The sequence below is a fragment of the Neophocaena asiaeorientalis genome, unplaced genomic scaffold, assembly GCF_003031525.2.
Source record: "Neophocaena asiaeorientalis asiaeorientalis breed wild unplaced genomic scaffold, Neophocaena_asiaeorientalis_V1.1 scaffold870, whole genome shotgun sequence".
Classification (NCBI taxonomy): domain Eukaryota; kingdom Metazoa; phylum Chordata; class Mammalia; order Artiodactyla; family Phocoenidae; genus Neophocaena; species Neophocaena asiaeorientalis.
Window position 1 is genome coordinate 181,742 of NW_020175184.1, and position 23,434 is coordinate 205,175.

General features: G+C 40.2%; 1 protein-coding gene across 1 annotated transcript in view; it reads right to left on the bottom strand.

Annotated features, from left to right (window-relative positions):
• Positions 1-11,973: 11,973 nt before the first annotated feature.
• Positions 11,974-23,434, bottom strand: part of SRPX (sushi repeat containing protein X-linked) — a 100,183-nt gene continuing 88,722 nt past the window's right edge. The window contains exon 13 of the mRNA XM_024764572.1: positions 11,974-12,500. Within this exon, the coding sequence (XP_024620340.1) occupies positions 12,317-12,500 (184 nt within the window). The 3' untranslated portion in view covers positions 11,974-12,316. The remainder of the gene's footprint in view (positions 12,501-23,434) is intronic.

A 23,434-nucleotide genomic window follows, 5' to 3' on the forward strand; every position in this document is an offset into this window, starting at 1 on the left:
CACTTTAAAGTTATATGCAGATTTTCCACTGTGGAGGGGGGCTCAGCACCCCTTACTCCCACATTGTTCAAGAGTCAGCTGTACTCTCTAGGGAATCCTGTCACCTTCTTGTGGAACTCATGATGATAATCTGTGTAACCTCTCTTAGACCCTGAAACAAGAAGAGCCGGGCCCAGCCCTCACCATAGAGCCAGTTCTGACCAGGGTGGGGGGCTGGACCTAGATCTTCCTGCCTTGAAGTCTAGGACAGGATACTTAGAAATCACCAAGGGAGTCAGTTCTGGCCCCAAAACATTGTACCCTAGCACGGGAACCTCAAAGCCTGTCAAGTTCATCCATGCTGATTTCTATAATCCTTCAGTTATAAGCATGAGGCGTCTTGCCGGTCCTCTCACTAGTCTTCTGTTGTCCTGTCATTCTCATACTGCTCTGAGTAGGCCCCAGCTGAACTCTCTCCCGGACCTTTCTGTGATTGATGCCTTCTGCACCACTGCCACACACACACACACATTTCATAGTAAGCTAACCTTCCTATATCTTTGGTATCTTTTCAGAACAATCCTAAGTAAATGCTGACTTTCTCCTGCATCACTTTTCAAAGAGAATATTGTTCTTTCTTTCTTTTTTTTTACACCTTTATTGGGGTATAATTGCTTTACAATGGTGTGTTAGTTTCTGCTTTATAACAAAGTGAATCAGTTATACATATACATATGTTCCCATATCTCTTCCCTCTTGCATCTCCCTCCCTCATTCTTTCATACTCCAATATTTCTTGGTTGAAGGGTACTGCCGATATCTTCCCAGTTCTCCACTGCCCTTTCCAATTATTGTTCATTTTTAACCTAACCTAAGCAAGAGACTTTGTCTGAGATTCCTGCCCCCAGCATATGACTTTCCATCAACCTCCCCTTACAGCCTCCAAACTACATTCTGTTCTCTCCTCCACACTTATATAAGCCTTTGGAACTTGAATCTCATTTATCTTCTCTGCCTTAACTCTTGTCAAGAGGTCTTATCATCCATGTGGACAACCCATCCAAGTCTCTAACATCCCAACTCCAACGATGTTTTCCTCCATTCTTTGGCTGTCACCACCTATTTTCTAAATGCCTCCTATCTTTACACCCATTACACTCAATGTTCCACCACCTGGGGATCACTAGCCCTTCCCTGTATTCTTTCAATATGTTAGTCCCATTACTGTCTTTATTTCTTTTTAGACTGATCCTGGACCTCGTTGGGTCATCACATTTTCTCAGTCCTACAATCAACTCCCTCAACCTTGTCCTGCCACCTTTAGCACAACCTTGTATCCCTAGATCAGTTCTCCAACATGCCTTCTCTCTTCCTCCACCTGGATGATTAGCATTGCTGAAGAAAAATGGTCATTTGTGCTGATTGGTTTCATGATGGCTTGTGTGATATTTCTCCAAGAGGTACTTGAATATCTCCATTAACTATAGAATTTCAAGGAAGAAAAGTCCAACAAATCTAGTGTTTGAAGACTCCAGTTTTTTTTTTTTTTTTTTGCCGCACTGCACAGCAGCACGCGGGATATTAGTTCACTGACCAGGGATCACACCTGCACCCCCTGCATTGGAAGTGTGGAGTCTTAACCACTGGCCTGCCAGGGAAGTCCCTGGAAACTACACTTGTTATTTTGCTGTATCACTCAAGATCTAATTTCAGAAAATAGAATCTACTACAGCTAGAGTTAAACAGAAAGGATTTCCTCCTTATCTAGAGGTGAAAGACTGAAGAAATATACTTTATGCTGGACTCGGAGAACACCTCCCTAAACCAGTTGGGACTGCCAAGGGAGCTGCCAGGAAGCTATAAGATCAGGAATTTGCCTACCAAATTGGGAAGCTACCATTTGGTTTGCTTGTAGAACTACTCCATTATTGCTACCATCAAGAAGCCATGGTCCCAAGGGGAGGGGAGAGGGTAAGCTGGGAGGAAGTGAAAGTAGCATTGACAATATATACACTACCAAATGTAAAATAGCTAGCTAGTGGGAAGCAGCTGCATAGCACAGGGAGATCAGCTCGGTGCTTTGTATCCACCTAGAGGGGTGGGATAGGGAGGGTGGGAGAGAGATGCAAGAGGTAGGAGATATGGGGATACATGTATACGTATAGCTGACTCACTTTGTTATACAGCAGAAACTAACACACCATCGTAAAGCAATTATACTCCAATAAAGATGTAAAAAAAAGACCAGTAGCTATGGTCCCAATTAAGAAGCTGCCATCAATTATTGGCAGAAAAACCCCACACTGCCTCAGCCATAACCTCCAATAATGTGCATGCTCTGCATTTATCTTCTCTTTCCACGCATTGATTTAGTTTCAAAGCCAAGTCACACTTGAGTGCATCTGACTGATGGAATCTTTTTAAATTTTTTATTGAAGTATAGTTGATTTACAGTGTTGTGTTAATTTCTGCTATACAGCAAAGTGATTCAGTTATACATACATATAGACATTCTTTTTCATATCCTTTTCCATTATGGTTTATCACAGTATATTGAATATAGTTCTCTGTACTATACAATAGGGCCTTGTTGTTTATCCATCCTGTATATAATAGCTTTCGTCTGCTAACCCCAAACTCCCAATCCATCCCTCCCCCAACCTCCCCGTGACTGATGGAATCTTAATCACTTCTCAGACTGTAGCTGCAAAGGACTCTGGGGAATATAATAGTTTGTATGTCTTTCATCATCTACATGCTAAAAAGGGTTGAATACATATTAAGCAAACCTATATACATTATCAACCACACTGCCCCTGTCCTAAAGATCACTGAATGAGTCTCTAATAATGCTGTAGAAGGTAGTCTTCAAACTGCCCCCCCGACCACAGTGATCCTCACCTCTTGGTATCCATACCCTTATGGAGGGAGGTATACTCCCCTCCCTCACTGAATAGGGCTGACCTATGTGATGAGTAGGATTCTATGGAAGTAACCACCTTCTTTTGAGGCTAGGTCATAAAAGATATTGTCATTTCTACTTTGTTCTCTCTTGGATCACTTCCATTGGAAGAACCTTGTTATGAGAACGCTCATGCAACTCTGTGAAGAGGCCCACTTGGGGAATAACAGAGATCTCCTCCAACAACCACTGCCAACTTGCCAGCCATGTGAGTGAGCTGCCATGGAAGTGGATCCTCCAGCCCCAATCAAACCTTCAGATGACTGTAGCCCTGGACAACATCGGACTGCAACCCCATGAGAGACTACAAGCCAGGACTATTTAGCTAAGCTGCTCCCAAATCCATGACCCAGAGACATCGTGAGAGATAATAAATGTTTATTGTTATGTTGTTACTAAGCTTTGGGGTAATTTTTAATGCATAAGTAGATGCATAATATAGTTACCAGCATGTTGGACATTAATCTTTTCTTCAATGTGCTTTGGATGATCTCATTGCCTTTTTTTATTCCCCACCCCATTCATCTAAGTTCAAGCCCAAGAGCTGAAGGCTTGTAGAGGTGAAATCTGCAGTTCTCTGGGAATGGCCTGGACTCGTCCACCTTCTGGCTTAGCCTTCACTAAGCCTTCTGATAATGGTCAAGCAGTTCCTCTTAGACCAACCTCCCACAGACAACTGTATGTGGACAAAATATAAAAGAAAACAACTACCTGAAGGTACTGAAGAGCGACCAAAAAACAGGCAGATACCAGAGGGCGGTCATCACTTGGAAGGGGGTACGTATGCTAGGTGAATCATCAGGGTTTGCTGGGTTTTGTGTAAGGGCAGGTTGCTGTATCCACCATGCTGGGGATGGGGAGGAGGCTTAAATGAAGATAGTCTTAGTGGTTTGAAGAACCAGAGGAAAGGGTAGGAGCAACCATAGCAACTGAAAAGTCAGAAGGGAAATCCCAGAAAGGAGATAACCAGAAGTGGGCAGCAGAGAAGGGGAGCTCTGGATTCTGTATATAAACTACCTAAATTTCTCACTGGTCATTGTACCACTCATGTGCAGGCCGGGAGTAAGGGGCAGGTTCCAAGTAGCCCAGTGAAGTTTAAAAGAACTGAACTGAGACTCCAGCTGCTGTCTACCAAAACAGAGCTTGAGTTCCGCCAATTTAATTGCCTGCTGCTTCATTACACACACACACACACACACACACACACACACACACGCATGCACATGTAAAAGTGCTGCGGTACCAAACAGTATGACCAAGCAGAACTGAGGATTGTTTGTTTTTATGGGGTCCAAAAGGCACATAGAAAAGTCCTGTAAGATTTGCAGTGAAAAACCAGTCCTCTAGAAGAGAGCCTATTAATCTTTGAAACGGCCCCCAATTTTGGTGTAGGTTATGTATGTATGCATGCATGTATATATATATGTATTTTTTATTGAATAAATTTGACACGTAACATTTTGTGGATTTAAGATGTATAATGTGCTACTATGATATATTTATATATTGCAACATGATTGCAATTGTAGCAGTATTTATGACTTTACATAATTTTAGTATATATTTTTGTCTGTATTCATTATACTGTGAATTAGATGTCTGTGGCTTATTTACTACTCATTGCAAGTTTGTACCCTTAAACAACATCAGTCTTATCCCCTACCCGCTGGTAACCACCATTTCACTCTGTTTTTTTACAGGTTTGACTTTTTAAGTTTCCACATGTAAGTGATATCATGCAGTACTCGTCTTTCTCTGACTTATCTTCCTTGGCATAATGTGCTCAAGGTCTGTCCATGTTGCCACAAACAGCAGGGTATCTTCCTTTCTCTCGGCTGAATAATGTTCCATTATGTATATATGCCATATCTTTATTTCCATTCATCTGTTGATGGGCATTTGGGTTATTTTCATATCTTGGCTATGGTTAATAATGCTGCAGTAAACACAGGAGTGCCTATATCTCTTCAAAATCCCATTTTCATTTCCTTTGGGTATATGCCTAGAAGGGGAATTACTGGATTGTATGATAGATCTATTTTTAATTTTTTGAGGAACCGCCATATTGTTTTCCATAGGGTTGGACCAATTTACATTCGGACCAGCAGTGTACAAGGGTTCCTTTTTCTCCACCTCCTCACCAGCACCTGTTGTCTCTGTCTTCTTGAGGATCAGCATTCTAACAGGTGTGAGATATGTTTGTGGTTTTGACCTGCATTTCCCTGCTGAATAGTGACATTGGGCATCTTTTTGTGTGCCTGTTGGCCATCTTGATGTCCTCTTTGGAAAACTGTTCCAATTTTCTGCCCATTCTTAAATTGGATTGTTTGTTTGCTATTGAGTAACTTCTTTATATATTTTGGATGTTAACCCCGTATCAACTGTATGATTTGCAATTATTTTCTCCCGTTCAGTAGATTGCCTTTTCAATGTGCTGATGATTTCGTTTGCTGTGAAAAAGTTTCTGAGTTTGATGATTTTTGCTTTCATTGTTTGTCCTTTTGGCACCATGTTGAAAAAAAATCATTGCCAAGTCCAATATCAAGAAGCTTCTTCCCTACATCTTCTTCTAGGAGTTTCATGTTATCAGGGCTTATATTTAAGTCTTTGATCCTTTTCAAGTTAATTTTTGCAAGTGGTGTAAGACAGGGGTCCAATTTCATTTTTTTGCTTGTGTTTCTCCAATTTTCCCAGCACCATTTTTTTAAGAGACTATACTTCCCCATTGGGTCTTCTTGGCTCCCTTATTGGATATTAGTTGACCGTATATGCTGGAATTTATTTCTGGGCTCTCTGTTCCGTTGGTCTATGTGTCCATTTTTGTGCCAATGCTGTACTGTTTTTACTAATATGGCTTTGTAGCGTAGTTTGAAATCAGGACGTCTGATACCTCCAGCTTTGTTCTTTTTTCCAGGATTGCTTTGGCTATTTGGTGTCTTCATGGTTCCACACCAATTTTAGGGTTGTTTATTCTATTTCTGTGAAGAATGTCTTTGGTATTTTGATGAGGATTGTACTGAATCTGTAGATGGCTCAGGGTAGTGTGGGGATTTTAGCAATATTAATTCCTCCAATCCGTGAACACAGGATGTCTTTCCATTTGTTGGCGTCTTCATCGGTTTCTTTCAGTAAAGTCTTGTAGTTTTCATTATACAGAACTTTCCCTTCCTTGGTTAAATGTATTCCTAAGTATTTTATTGCTTTTGATGCTATTGTGAATGGGATAGTTTTATTTCTTTGTTAGATGCTGCTTCATTAGTGTAAAGGAATGTGATTGATTTCTGTATGTTGATTTTGTATCCTGCAACTGTACTAAAATCGTTGATTAGTTCCAACAGTTTAAGCTGACTCCTTGGGATTTTCTATATATAAGATCATATCAACAGCAAATAGTGACACTTACCTCTCCCTTTCTGATGTGGATGAATTTTATTTCTTTGTCTTGCTTAATTGCTCTAGCTAGGACTTCCACTACTATGTTGAATAGAAGTGTTCACAGTTGACATCTTTGTCTTATTCCCGATCTTAGAGGAAAAGCTTTCAGTTTTTCTCCATTGAGTATATTTTTTTTTGGGCTATGAATATTTTTTAATTGAAACATCTCCAGAGCCATTCCTGCTCCACAGTCCACTATGAGCAAGCCAGGGAAACTACATTATCAGGACAGGATTTCTTTTTTCTTTACTAGCTTTCTTTTGGAGTGGCCTTTTTCCTTTCTTCTTCTTCTTCAGCAAAAACATCTTTTTTATGTTTTTACTGAACCACTTCAGATTCACTCTTCCACACAGTGAGTTTGTTATCTGTGGCCTTTATCATGTTGAGGTATGTTCCTTCTATACCCGGTCTGTTAAAGGTTTTTTATCATGAAAGGATGTTATATTTTGTCACATGCTTTTCCTGCATCTATTGAAGTGATCATGTGATTTTTATCTTTCATTTTATTTATTCTTTTTACTTATTATTTATTTCTTTATGGCTGTGTTGGGTCTCCACTGCTGTGTGCGGGCTTTCTCTAGTTGCAGTGAGTGGGGGCTACTCTTCATTGCGGTGCGCGGGCTTCTCGTTGCAATGGCTTCTCTTGCTGCGGAGCATGGGCTCTAGGCACGTGGGCTTCAGTAGTTGTGGCACACGGGCTTAGTTGCTCTGTGCCACTTCCCTGGTGGCGCACAGGCTTAGTTGCTTCCTGGACCAGGGCTCGAACCCATGTGCCCTGCATTGGCAGGTGGATTCTTAACCACTGCACCACCAGGGAAGTCCCCTATCTTTCATTTTATTGATGTGATATATTACATTTTTTGATTTGCATATGTTGAACCATCCTTGAATCCTAGGGATAAATCCCACTTGATCATGGTATATCATGTTCTTACTGTGTTCTGGAATTCAGTTTGATATTTTGTTGAGAATTTTTACATCTCTATTCATCAGGGATGTTGGTCTATAGTTTTCTTGTGGTATCCTCATCTAGTTTTGATATCAAGGTAATGCTGGCTTTGTAGAATAACTTTGTTAGTGTTCATTTCTCCTCAGTATTTAAGAGTTTGAGGAGGAAAGGTGTTAATTCTTTAAATGTTTGGTTGAATTCACTGGTACGCTATCTTGTCCTGGAGTCTTCTGTTTGGGGAGTTTTTTGATTACTGAGTCAATCTCGTTATTGGTCTGCGCAGTTTTTCTGTTTCTTCCTGATTTAGTGTTGGTAGGTTGTGTGTTTCTAAAAATGTATTTCTTCTAGTTTATGTAATCTCTTATGATTGTATGTACTTCTGTGGTATCCTTTGCAGTAATATCTCCTCTTTCTGGTTTGAGTCTATACTCTCTTTTTTCATAGTTAAGTCTAGCTAAAGTTTTGTTAATTTTTGTTTATCTTTTTATAGAACAGCTAGCTATTAGCTTTGTTGATCCTTTCTATTGTTTTTCTGGTCTCTATTTCATTTATTTCCACTCTGATATTTATTATTTCCTCCCTTCTGCTAACTTTGGGTTTAATTTGTTCTTCTCCTAGTTCCTTGAGGTGTAAAGTTAGGTTGAGATCTTTCTAATTTCTTAATATAGTCAGCTCTCTGTGTCCACGGGTTCTGTATCTGGGGATTTAACCAACCATAAATCAAAACTATTTGAAAAGTTCTAGAAAGTTCTAAAAAGCAAAACTTGAATTTTCTACATGCCAGCAACTATTTATATAGCATTTACATTGCATTTACAACTATTTACATACCATTTACATCATATTAGGTATCATAGGTAATGTAGATATGACAGAGCATATGGGAGGATATGCAGAGGTTATATGCAAATAGTATGACAGTTTATGTAACGGACTTGAGCATCCATGGATTTTGGTATCCAAGTGGGGTCCTGGAACCAATCCCCTGCAGATACCAAGGGATTGAGTGCATTATGCATTTGTTGCTATAAAATTTCCTCTCAGAAATGCTCTTGCTCTACCTCACAGGATTTGATATGCTGTATTTCCATTTTCATTTGTTTTGAGATAATTTTATTCCTCTTTTGATTTCTTTGACCCATTGGTTATTTACAGGGGTGTTGTTTAGTTTCCACATATCTGTAGAGCTCTTCACTTTCCTCTTGTTGATTTCTAGTTTCATACCATTGTGGTTAGGAAAGATATTTAGTATGACTTCAGTCTTCTTAAATTTGCTAAGATTTGTGTCCTGTCATATATGTATTCTGGAGAATGTTCCATGTGCACTTGAGAAGAATCAGTACTCTGCTCTTTTTGGATGGAATATCCTGTATATGTCTCTTCAGTCCGTTTGTTCTATAAACTATGGTCCATTTCCAATGTTTTCTTATTGATTTTCTGTCTGGAAGATCTATTCTTTACTGATTGCAGGGTATTGAAGCCCTCCACTATTACTTTACTCTCATTTATCCCTTAAGACATAATAGTATTTGCTTAATATATTTCAGAACTTAGGTGTTGGGAGTATATATATTTACAATTCTTTTATCTTCTTGATGTATTGACCTCGTTATCATACAACGGCCTTATTTGTCCCTTATTACCATTTTGTTTTGCTTGAAGTCTATTTTGTCTAAGTATGGCTAAGCCTGCTTTCCTTTGGGTTCCACTTGCTTGGAGTATCATCTTCCATCCCTTCACTTTGAGCCTGTGTGTGTCTTGAGAGCTAAAAAGAGTCTCCTATAGGCAGCATAGAGTTAGGTCTTATTTAAAATTTATCCAGCCTCTCTGTGCCTTTTGATTGGTGAGTTCAATCCATTTACATTTAAGGTCGTGATTGATATGTAAGGCTTTACTACTGCCAATTTTATCTTTTGACTTCTGGTTATTTTGTCTCTCCATTGTTTCTCCTGATAGCCTAATGGGGGGTTTCCTCTGGCTGCCTTTAAAATTCTTATCATTGACTTTTGACAGTTTTATTATATAATATGTCTTGGAGAAGGTGTTTTTGCATTGAGATGATAAGGTGTTCTGTTAGGTTCGTGGACTTGTAAATCCAGTTCCTTCCCCAGATTTGGGTAGTTCTCACCTATTATTACTTTAAATAAGATCTCTGCCCCCTTCTCCCTCTCTTCTCCCTCTGGTATACCCATTCATCTTAATTCTGTCTCCTCTTATACCTGACTCATTTCTGAAATTCTCCCTTCCATCTGATCTGCTCTGTTTCCAGCGCTTTCTAATGCATTCTTTTTCTCATTTATCGAGTTCTTCAGCTCCAGAATCTTTGTTTGAAATTCTTTAAAAAATAACCAATCTCTGTGGTGAAATACTACTTCTGTTCATTAATTTTATTCCTGAGTTCACTGAATTTGCCTTTCTGAGTTTTCTTGCAGCTCATTGAATTTGTTCTTTACAGCTATTTTGAATTCTTTATCAGTTCGATTGCAGTATTCTGTATCTTTGGATTCAGTTCTTGGAGAATTGTCATTTTCTTTCTGTGATACCCTGTTAACTATGGTTTTTTCATAGTTTTTGATAAAATGTGCCTCTGCTGCTGCGTTTGAAATAGGGAGCACCTGTCTTATTTAGGTGAGGTTTTGTTTACTTCAATTCAGGAGGTTGGTAGTTAAGAGCCTTCCTTTTGTTTTCCAGAAGGTGGCACTATAGCAAACGTTTTGGTTTCTCTTAATGGGCGCTGACTCCCTACTAAGGTTGGGAATGTACATATGGGGGGAAAAAACGGGGGGGGGATATTTTGGAAAAGGTGGCAGCAGAGTGAGGGGATGTGTGCTTAAAATTTGGGGCTTTGGGTGTGCCCATGTCCTGGTAGGGGGTTCTTCGAGGAGGGGGTAGGTCCCAGAGGTCCATGGGCAGACCTCTTGCTGGCATCTCAGGGCAGATAGCAGGAGATATATTCCTTCAGTTCCCTTTCCCTCACCACAGTCATTGATATGTCTCTTCAGATATGCAGGGTGTTGCTCAAGAGCAACGGGACCCTCCAGCTGCAGCCCACAGGGACTGACAGCCTTTCACTCACCCCCTTTTACTTTTCACCTCGTTTGCCAGAGAGGTCACCGCTGGTGCTGCCACTACTGCTTCTGCAATTCCCTTAGCTCTGTAGCCTCTTCTGAGGTCCTATCCACCCACTTTCGTATGCACAGATAGATGGAGTTCTCGGGTGTCCTGGTGTGCTGTGCAGGGGCGCTTTTGTTTACGGATGTCCAATTACATGTTAGAGGGGAGGGAAAAAAAGGAAAGGCTCATGTTACCATGATGCTGACGTGACTCTGGATATGTATTTTTTTTTTAAATACCACAGTACACTTATTCTTCAGATAGTCTGTACCTCATTGTACCTCATTAGGCAAAGTGTCTGTAATATTCTAAGCTCATCAGGAAGACTTGTTTGAAGAAATCAGGGCAGGTCCTTAAACATAAGCTCGTCCTCAAGGCTTGAAGCTTTCAGGTTATGGGCCAAAGGGCACAAGCTGGCTTTTCACAGACAGGAGACTTTAATGTGGGCTGATATGTTTACTTAGTTGTGTGACAAATGATCTTTTGAAACAAACTAGTCATTGGTTAACATTCCTCTCCCAACCATGTCAGTGACCTTTTATCTGATACATCTGAGGGAGACAGAGGTCAAAGCACCTACTAGTGTGCTTTGTGGGGAAAAAACATATTTGTAAATGAAATATAACCCTATTCACAGGAGAGCATTCACTGCCTGATGTTCAGAAGTATCAAATCTGCTTCTGGTTTTAAACCTTCCTGTTGGAATTTGGACTTTCCATCATTGATTTTGTTATTTGTTCAGGAATAGATGGAAATTTCCCCTCAATGTTTGGCTGGCAAAGCTGAAAGAGTCCAACTCCTGGTTATAAAACTATGATTTTTCAGGCCCAACCTTAGGCAGTTACAAAGGCTTCGCCTGGAAGGTCTCATAAGGAAAAGCTGCTCTCCCCACACAGACTGGTATACAGTCAATGAATCACAGTCTCTGGCTGCAACTGTAGCCAAGGACTGTTCATGTCCTTTCACATATTTGCATTCCTAGCCCACGTGACGTTTATTCTTAGGTCTCTGAGGCCTTGGGCAGAGGTCTTCACGCTCCTGTGCTGGGACCTTATAGGAGGAAGAGGGGAATCTGAAGACGCTTTTCCCCACTGATTCAGTATCCAGTACTTTTCCACTCCTAGACCCTCGCCCTTCCATGACCCCAGGGTGCATCAAACTGCCACAGCTGGGTGTCCCTCAACAGTGTAACAGCCCCATGTCTTTGGTGAGCCACGTGACCTTCAACTGGTGCACTGGTCCACTGGAGAAAACAGAAGATGGAGAGAAATATACAACGGAACTTCCCGTTTTAGCTTCTTGCTTACGCCATCACAGTAAGTGATTAAATTCTTACCTCTTTCATTTTCGGCTTGTTGCTTTAATTGGCTCCTCTGACCCTTCCATGTTCGGCTCTCCCAGCTCAACTGAGCTCCTCCTGACAAGACTCATTTTTCCATTCCTAAAACAAACGCCAAGAATCACAGTCCTAAAACCCGTGACCACAGTGAGCAAGTATGGCTAGTGCTTGAAAAAGAAAATGAGTTTTAGTAAATTTGCTCCCAAATATTTTATTAATAAGTTTTATATAAAAAACAAGCTAGAGATGTGTCACACTGTAGAAAAGGCATTGAAAGCATGTGTATGGTTGTAGGTTCTATTTTCTCTACTAAATTAACCAGCCCTGATGGAGTAAAGAGTATCATTCATATTTTTTGGAATACTTCAAAGTACAAAAAGCAGTGTTAATACTTTAAGTGCAAAGAAAGCTTATAATAAAATAGACTTTAAAAATTACAAATAAAAATCTGTACATCAAGGATATTTTCCAGGCCTTCCTGTGTGCATAGCACGGATATAGACAGAGAAGGGGAACTGCCGAGAGAGGACCCGTCACATCAGGTGTTGCAGGTCTGGCCCATTTCAGCTTGCAGGACCATCTCCTCTTTTCTCAAGGGGAAAGTGTCAATCAAGGTGAAGAGGGCCACAGGCGTCACCAGGGAGACATAGCGCTCCCTGTCCATGCCGTGCTTATCCACTAGCACCATACTGAAGGAGTAGAGTGGGATTCTCAGCAACAGCCTAGGGCAAAGAAAAGAGAAGCCTAGGTCAAAATTGGCTCCCCGAGGGCTCTGGTGGACCTACTAGAGTCCTAGGATGACACTGTGTGCAGAGAAAGGCTTAATACTGCAAAGGACTGAATTACCCTTTAGACCCTTGCTACTCAAACCTACTGGATTAGAATCTATATGATGAGTAAGAGCCACCGAAGACTGGTGTGCACGTGACAGGTTGAGTAGCATGGCTTTAGAGTCTAGTGGCCAGGAAGACTTTAGACCTGCAGTGGTGCTATGGACCAATAGGTGCTCCAAGGCATGTATGACAATGCTAACAGAATTTTTCTGTATTAAACTGGAGTCAACCCCCATTCACAGACTAGGTTTGCACAACCACATACCACGAGTCATTGGTTATCACTGGGTATCAACACAAGTTTTGGTGTTCACAATGGCAGGGGGGTGTGCTACTGGCCTCTAGTGGTTGGAGGCCAGGGCTGCTGCCTAACATCCTACAATGCACAGACCAGCCCTCTCCCCACCAAAGAAAGAATAATCAGGCCCCAAATGTCAATAGTGCCAAGGTTGAGAAACCCTGGCCTAGGTGAAGCTGATTGAAATGACGTTCCAAACATTGTAGCTCTGGCCCATCGAGCTCACAACTGCATAGAGGGAATCGAACTGGCGCTTCACCCTGGGCCGAAGGACTTGGTTCATTAGAATTTTTTTTATACCTCAATTTCAAAAAGCACTTGAAGTGATTTCAATGGCCTGTTTTTTTTCTATTCTACCCCCATTAGAATTAAAACTGTAAAAAAAGAATGTATTTCAGTACCATGTTTAGATGAAAAAAGCCAGAGAGAGCAAACAGATAAGCTGAGCCCAAGGAAAAAAGAGCACACTCAGCTAAACTGAGCAACAAAATCTGGAGAAGACACTTTCGAGGAAGATGGGGATACTTTTATCTCATCCCAGTGGGAAACTAAATTGCTAATCCACTTCTAGTGAGTAGAGACAAAAGCGTTACAGTGTCTGCACTGGTTTCTTGTGGTAAGAAGAGGGGACCTCAAGAAGTGCATTAATGAGTTTTTGAACATGTAAACGTAAAGCATGAAAGTGAGGTGAGAATGGAGAACGAATCTTCTCTGCCTCTTTAAGAAGAGGAATATTTAGAGTTTGGAGGCAGGGGGAGGAGGGGGAAGTCCTAGGGCAGGGGTGACCCAGGAAAACAGAGAAATAGCAAAGTCTGGAGGGGAAAAAAGGCTATGCAACCTTGTGGTGGCTGGAACCTGTGGGAAAGGACCTGGAGCATGGGGGTGGTCCAGTACTTAAGTCAGGATAGAAACCCCCCCCCCACATTGGTGCCACCATCTACCACACGCATTCCTCCTGTGAGCCTTGTGCCCTAACAAAATATTAATGAGGGAAAACTGCCATGAGAGATGAGTGGTCAGGGCAGCAGGCTACCAACAGGTACAGAAATGCATCCGCCATGGCTAAGAGACCACAGAAATTCGGGGGATGGATAGACACCCGATGGATGAGGAGTGGTACCAGCCACAGTTCAGAGTTACACAAATGTCAGACTGAAATGAACTCCTGGAGAATCTTCTAGAGAAGTAGACAAAAAAAATACAACCCTCCTCCTCCCATGGACACACCAAATCTACAACTACATATGGAACAATGTTCTCTGCCAGAAAGCGAAAAATTAGGACTCTTGCATATCAGGCAAGTGAGAAGGAAATCACACCAAAGTGGGTAGAAGAGGCTGAGACACAACCCTGTCCAAAAACCTAGCAATACATCCAGCCCCGGTCACTGCCCCCACCCATGTGGAGGGAACTGGAAACCTGGAGTTTCTCCCTGAGGAGCAAAGGGTTCCAGTCCCACATCAGGCACTCCAGCTTTTAAGACCCACGCCTGAGAGACAAACCCCAAAATATCTCACTTTGAAAACCAACGGGGCTCACACCCACAAGATCTGCTGGGCTGTCGCAAACTCAGAAACACCCCAAGACACAGTGCAGAAGCATCCGTTTGAAAAGTACCCACACTTTATGTGAATAGGCTCATTTAATAACCTGAAAGCATCAGAGTGGGGCAGGGATGTGCCAGTGGAAAGCAATTTTCAAACTCCCCCTCCACCTTGCTAAAGCCAGCAGAAACCATCTCTTATCTCTTCTCTTCCAGCAGGTTGCCACCTTTACGTTCCATCTAGCAGAGACATCTTCTTGCATTCCTCCTGCCTTGCTAAATCCAGCAGCACCTTACATCTCTCTCTCTCTTGCCTGGCTCCAGTGGCCAACAGGCCTTATGCTTGCAGACCCTCAGGACTGCATCTACTTTTAAGCTGCTGCCTGAGGGTCTGCCTTCCAATCAGCCTGAATCTAGGTGCTGACTCCTCTCCATTGGGGCACTAACAGGTCTTGGCGCACCCTGAAACTCTGGGAGCTATTAAAAATAAAATAAGCTATATAGACAATCACAAAGGTCTGAGAGACCAGAGTTAGGGCAGGGTTGAATAATAAGTTTCATCTCCTACCTGAGGCCACTCCTTCAAGACTAGAAGTGGCTGTTGCATATTTTAATGCATAGAAAGCAACAGAGAGCCAAGTAAAATGAAGAAACACATGAATATGTTCTTCTATATATAAAATAGATAAACATGTAAGATAACCAACAAGGACCTACTGTATAGCACAGGGAACTCTACTCAATATTCTCTGATAACCTCTATGAGAGAAGAATCTAAAAAAGAATGTATATATATATATATATATATATATACACACACACATACACACACACACATACATATATATATATAACTGAATCACTTTGCTGTACACCTGAAACATAACATTGTAAATCAACTATACTCCAATAATATTAAAATGTAAAAAGATAAGGCGATTGTCAAAAAAACTTGAGCTAAATAAAAACTCAGGCCAAAATTCAAGCCCCACCCCCAAACAAAAAAAGAAGGTCAAGATGGTGACAGCACACCACTAAACCAAACACAAGACCCTTTTCAGTGTGGGACCTGTGTGCTTGCACAGGTCACACACCCATGAAACTGGCCCTGGGTCTACAAGTCCACCAACTCTTTCCAAACAATGCAACCATGCTAAGCCAACCTCAAGTTCCAGGATATGACAGTCAAGGAATAGTTAATTACAATTCCTAATGCAATGAGGTGTCTTTCTATTATCAATTCACTCTCAGCAAAATAAATGCATATCAAGTAAAATAGATAAAAAGGGACCTACTGTATAGCACAAGGAACCATATTGAATATCTTGTAGTGACCTATAATGGAAAAGGAGATGAAAGAACAGAAAAACCTCAGGAAAAAAACTTAATGAAACAAAGATAGGTAATTTACCTGATAAAGAGTTAAAAGTAATGGTTATAAAGATGCTCACCAAACTCAGAAGAATGGGTGAACATGGTGAACTTCAAAGAGATAGAAAATATAAAAAAGTACCAAAGAGAAGTCACAGAGCTGAAGAATACAGTAACTATAGTGAAAAATACACTAGAGGGGTTCAAGGGCAGGTGAAGCAGTGGAAAGTACTGGCAAACTCAAAGACAAGGCAGTGGAACTCACCCAGAGAACTAAAAGAAAAAAGAATTTGTTTTTTCATTAAGATAACTCGAGAGATTTATGGGGCACTATCAAGCACACTGACATTCACAGTATAGGGATCCTAGCAGGAGAACAGACAAAGCAGCAGAAAACTTATTTTAATAAGGAACAGCTGAAACCTTCCCTAACCTGGGGAGAAAAACACAGATCCAGGAAGCCAAGAGAGTTCCAAAAAAGAGGAACCTAAACAAACCCACACCAAGACACATTATAATTAAAATATAAAAAGCTTAAAGTCATGGAGAGAATCTAATGGGAAAAACAGCATGTTACATACAAGAGAATCCCATAAAAATATCAGGTTTTTCAGCAGAAACGTAGCAGGCCAGAGGGAGTGAAACAATTTATTCTCCTGAAAGATAAAAGCTTATAACCGAGAATATATTATACTACCCAACAAATCATTCAGAATTGGAGAGATGAAGAGTTTTCTAGAGAAGCAAAAGCTAAGGGGAAGGCCACCAATAAACCAGCCTTATAAGAAGTGTTAAAGGGACTTCTTTAAGCTGAAAAGGGCACTCATTAGTCATAAGAAAAAATATCACAGTATAAATCTCACTGTTAAAAGGTAGGTATACTATGATAAAGGAGGCAAGAATATACAATGGAGCAAAGACAGGCTCTTCAATAAATGGTGCTGGGAAAACTGGACAGCTACACGTAAGACAGGAAAATTAGAACATTTTCTAACACCATATACAAAAATAAAATGGATTAAAGACTGAAAGGTAAGAACAAATCCTATAAAACTCCTAGAGGAGAACACTAGGAAGAATACTCCTAGGGAAAACACTGTGACATAAATCACAGCAATACGTTTTTGGATTGGTCTCCTAGAGTAATGGAAATAAACATAACCAAATAGGACCTAATTAAACTTAAAACCTTTTGCACAGCAATGAAAACTGCAAATAAAATGAAAAGACAACTTATGGACTGGGAGAAAATATTTACAAACAATGTGACGAAAGGTTAATATCCAAAATATACAAACACCTCATACAACACATTATCAAAAAAGACAACCCAATATCCCTATCCAATGGGCAGGATACCTAAACAGACAATTCTCCAAAGAAGACATACAGATGGCCAACAGGCACATGAAAAGATGATCAGGATCGCTGATTATTAGAGAAATGCAAATCAAATCTACAAAGGAGTTCTCACACCAGTCAGAATAGCCATCATCAAAAAGTCTACAGGGCTTCCCTGGTGGCGCAGTGGTTGAGAATCTGCCTGCCAATGCAGGGGACACAGGTTCACACCAGTCAGAATAGCCATCATCAAAAAGTCTACAGGGCTTCCCTGGTGGCGCAGTGGTTGAGAATATGCCTGCCAATGCAGGGGACACAGGTTCGAGCCCTGGTCTGGGAAGATCCCACGTGCCACGGAGCAACTGGGCCCGTGAGCCATAACTATTGAGCCTGCGTGTCTGGAGCCTGTGCTCCGCAACAGGAGAGGCCGCAATAGTGAGAGGCCCGTGCACCACGATGAAGAGTGGCCCCCGCTCGCCGCAACTAGAGAAAGCCCTCGCACAGAAACGAAGACCCAACACAGCCAAAAATAAATACGTAAATAAATAAATTTATATTAAAGAAAAGTCTACAAATTTTGGGGAAAGTGTAGACACATTCATTCTCTAATTGTGGCGATGGTTTTATGGGTGTATACATATGTCAAATCTTATCACACTATGCTTTAAGTATGTACAGTTCATTGTATGTCAATTGTACCTTATAATCTATAAAACTCTTAGGCCATGACTTAGCAAAGTTCTTAAAATATCAAATGTATTGAAGATGAACAGTATGAAGAAATGCAAATGATAATGGCCTGTATTCTCCAGTTATACTAAGTAAAATAAATATGAATATTATTTTCTCAAAAAAAAGTCTACAAATAATAAATGCTGGAGAGGGTATGGAGAAAAAGGAACCCTGCTACGCTGTTGGTGGGAATGTAAATCGGTGCAGCCACTATGTAAAACAGTACAGAGGTTCCGTAAAAAGCTAAAAATAGAGTTACCATATGATCTTACAATCCCACTCCTAGGCATAACTCCGGAGAAAACTTTAAGCTCACCTCATTTCATGAAAACACCAAAATCACAACTGCTGAACAACCATCAACAAAAAAACACTGGAACCTACCAAAAAAGATATTTTACATTCAAAGACAATGAAGAAATGGCAACTGAACAGTAACGGGTGATTTTGTGACATAATCAAATCCCATACCCGCCAGGTGGGTGACCCACAAACTGGAAAATAATTATATTGCAGTTTCTCCAAAAAAACGTGAGTCCCGAGCCCTACATCAGGCTCCCCAGCTTGAGGGTCTGACATCAGGAGGAGGAAGCCCCAGTGCATTTGCCTTTGAAGGCCAGTGGGGCTTGAGTGCACTAGCTCCACAGGACTGGGGAAAACAGACTCCACCCCTGGAGGGCACACACAGTGTTTCACGTACACTGCGACCCAGCAGAAAGCAGGAACTCCATATAAGCCTGGGCTGTACCTACCTACAAGTCTTGGAGGGTCTCCTGGGGAGGCAGGAATCGGCTGTGGCTCACTGCGGGGGCGGGGGGGACCAAGGATACTGGTGGCAGAGGCTCCAGAGAATACTGTCAGAATGAGCTCTCCTAGAGGCTGCAATTTTGGCATCAGGACCTGGCCCCTCTCAACAGCCTTCAGGCTCCAGTGCTGGGATGCCTCAGGCCAAACAAACCAGCAGAGGGGGAATACAGTGCTACCCGTCAGCAGAGAGGCTGCCTAAAGTCCTCAGCCAACAGCCACCAATAAACACACCCCTTGACATGGCTCTGCCCCCCAGAGGGACAAGACCCAGCTCCCCACCCTGCAGTGTGCAGGCACCAGTCCCTCACAGCAGGAAGCCTGTATAAGCCCCAGGACCAAACCCACCCACCAGAAGCAAAGGGAGCAGGCACCAGCAGCAAAACGGAGCTACGATCCTGCAGCCAGTGGAAAGGAGACCACAAACACAGAAAGTTATAAAAAATGAGATGGCAGAGAAATGTTCCAGACACAGGAACAAGATAAAAGCCCACAAGAACAAGTAAATAACTGTAGATTGGCAACCTACCTGAAAAAGAAAATGATGGTAAAGATGATCCAAGGTCTCGGAAAAAGAATGGAGGCACAGATCAAGAAGATACAAGAGATGTTTAACAAAGAGCTAGAAGATTTAAAGAACAAACAGATGAACAATACAATAACTGGAATGAAAAATACACTAGAAGAAATCTATAGCAGAATAATTGAGGCAGAAGAACAAATAAGTGAGCTGGAAGACAGAATGGTGGAAATCACTGTCATAGAACAGAATAAAAATGAAAAGAAATAAGGACAGTCTAAGAGACTAAAGCAACTAGAAGAAGAAGAACAAACAAAACCCAAAATTAGTAGAAGGAAAGAAAGATCAGAGCAGAAATCAATGAAATAGAGATGAAGAAAACAATAGAAAAGATAAGACTAAAAAGCTGACTCTTTGAAAACATAAACAAAATTGATAAACCTTTAGCAAAACTCATGAAGGACAAAAGCGAGAGGACTGGAATCAATAAAATTAGAAATGAAAATGGAGAAGTTACAATGGACACCACAGAAACACAAAGGATCATAGGAGACTACTACAAGCAACTATATGCCAATAAAATGGACAACCTAGAAGAAATGGACAATTTCTTAGAAAGGTACAACCTTCCAAGACTGAACCAAGAAGAAATAGAGAATATGAATAGAGCAATCACAAGTACTGAAATTGAAACAGTGATTTAAAAACTTCCAAACAAAAGTCCAGGACCAGATGGCTTCACAGGCGAATTCTGTCACCTATTCTTCTCAAACTATTCCAAAAATTGCAGAGGAAGGAACACTCCCAAGCCCATTCTATGAGGCCACCATCCCCCTGATACTAAAACTAGACAAAGATACCACAAAAAAAGAAAGTTACAAGCCAGTATCACTGATGAACATGGATGGAAAAATCATCAACAAAATACTAGCAAACTGAATCCAACAATACATTAAAATGGTCATACACCATGATCAAGTGGGGTTTATCTCAGGGATGCAAGGATTCTTTCACATCTGCAAATCAGTGTGATACACCACACTGACAAACTCAAAAATAAAAACCATATGACCATCTCAATAGATGCAGAAAAAGCTTTTGACAAAATTCAACACCCATTTATGATAAAATCTCTCCAGAAAGGGGGCACAGAGGAAACACACTTCAACATTATATAAAAGGCCATATACGACAAACGTACACTTAACATCATTCTCAACAGTGAAAAGCTGAAAACATTTCCTCTAAGATCAGGAACGAGACAAGGATGTGCACTGTCGCCACTTTTATTCAACAGTTTTGGAAGTCCTAGGCACAGCAATCAGAGAAGAAATACAAGGTGTCCAAACTGGAAAAGAAGAAGTAAAACTGTCACTATTTGCAGATGACATGATATATACACAGAGAATCCTAAAGATTCTACCAGAAAACTACTAGAGCTCATCAATGAATTCAGTAAAGTTGCAGGATACTGAATACACAGAAATCTCTTACATCCCTATACACTAACAACGAAAGATCAGAAAGACAAATTAAGAAAACAATCCCATTTACCATCACATCAAGAAGAATAAAATATCTAGGAATAAATAGACCTGTACTCCGAAAACTTAAGACACTGATGAAAGAAACCGAAGATGACACAAATGGATGGAAGGATATACCATGTTCTTGGATTAGAAGAATCGATATTGTCAAAATGACTGTACTACCCAAGGCAATCTACAGATTCAATGCAATCCCTATCAAATTACCAGTGGCATTTTTCACAGAATTAGAACCAAAAAAAATCTTAAAATTTGTATGGAGACATAAAAGACCTCGAATAGCCAAAGCAATCTTGAGAAAGAAAAACAGCTGGAGGAGTCAGGCTCCCTGACTTCAGACTACAATATAAAGCTACGGTCATCAAAACAGTATGGTACTGGCACAAAAACAGAAATACAGATCAATGGAACAGGATAGAGAGCCCAGAGATAAACCCATGCACCTATGGTCAGTTAATATATGACAAAGGAGGCAAGAATATACAATAGAGAAAATACAGTCTCTTCAACAGTGGTGGTGGGAAAACTGGTCAGCCACATGCAAGAGAACAAAATTAGAACATTCTGTAACACCATACACAGAAATAAACTCAAAATGGATCAAAGACCTAAATGTAAGGCCAGACACTTTAAAACTCTTAGACTAACATATAGGTAGAACACTCCCTCTTTGACATAAATCACAGCAATATCTTTTATGATCCACCTCCTAGAGTAATGAGAATAAAAACAAAAACGAATGGGACCTAATTAAACTTAAAAGTTTCTGCACAGCAAAGGAAACCATAAACAAAATGAAAAGACAACCCACAGAATGGGAGAAAATATTTGCAAAAGAAGTGACCAACAGGGGCTTAACTTCCAAAATATACAAATATCTCATGAAGCTCTATATCAAAAAAACCCAAACAGCTCAATCAAAAAATGGGCAGAAGATCTAAATAGACATTTCTCCAAAGAAACATACAAATGGCCAAAAAGTACCTGAAAAGATAATCACCATCACTAATTATCAGAGAAGTGCAAATCAAAACTACATTGAGATATCACCTCACACCAGTCAAAAAGGCCATCATCAAAAATCTACGAACAATAAGTGCTGGAGAGGGTGTAGAGAAAAGGGAACTCTCTTGCACTGTTGGTGGGAATGTAAACTGGTACAGCCACTATGGAGAACAATATGGAAGTTCCTTAAAAAGCTAAAAACAGAACTACCATATGACCCAGCAATCCCACTCCTGGGCATATACCCAGAGGAAACCATAATTCAAAAAGATACATGCGCCCCAGTGTTCACTGCAGCACTATTTACAACAGCCAAGAGATGGAAGCAACCTAAGTGTCCATGAACAGAGGAATGGATAAAGAAGATGTGGTACATATATACAATGGAATATTACTCAGCCATAAAAAAGAATGAAATAATGCCATTTGCAGCAACATGGATGGACCTACAGATTATTATACTAAGTGAAGTAAGACAGAAAGACAAATATCATATGATATCACTCATGTGGAATCTAATTTTTTAAAAAATGATACAAATGAACTTATTTACAAGTGAAACAGACTTACAGATATTGAAAACAAACTTATTGTTACCAAAGGCGAAGTGTGGGGGGGAGGGATAAATCAGGAGCTTGGGATCAATATATACACACTCCTATATATAAGATATATAATCAACAAGGACCTACCGTATAACACAGGGAACTCTACTCAATATTCTGAGATAACCTCTATGAGAAAAGAATCTTAAAAAGAATGAATATATGGATATGTATAAGTGAATCAGTTTACTGTACACCTGAAACTAACATGACATTGTAAATCAACTCTATTCCAATAAAACAAAAAAAAGAAAACATGCATGCATCCCAGTGTACAAAGCAGCACTGTTTACAATAGCCAAGACATGGAAGCAACCTAAGTGTCCATTGACAGATAAATGGATAAAGAAGATGTGGTACACGTATACAATGGAATATTACTCGGCCATAAAGAAGAATGAAATAATGCCATTTGCAGCAACATGGATGGACTTAGAAATTATCATATTAAGTGAAGAAAGATAAAGGTGGACAAATATCATATGACATCACTTATATGTAGAATCTTAAAAAATGATATAAATGAACTTATTTTTACAAAACAGAAATAGACTCACAGACATAGAAAACAAACTGATGGTTACCAAAGGGGATAGTAGGCGGTGGGAAGGAGGGGAAGAAATTAGGAGTTTTGGATCAACACATACACACTACTATATATAAAATAGATAGAAACAACAAGGACCTACTGTACAGCACAGGGTACCATATTCAATATCTCATAATAACCTATAATGGAAAAGAATCTGAAAAATACATATATATGTATATAACTATGACTTTGTTGTACACCTCAAACTAACAAAATTGTCAATTAACTATTTCAATTTAAAAATGGTTAAAATAAAAAGATTTTTAATTTTAAAGGTAGATATATGAGTAAAAGTAGTGGATTTATAAAGCTAATATAAAGGTTAAAAGACAAAAGTGGTAAAATAACTACAATAACTGCTTAAGGGATGGATACACAGGATTAAAAGATATAAAATGTGACATCAAAAACAAAACGTGTGTGGAGCTTTAGAATGCCTTCAAACTTAAGTTGTTATATTTATAA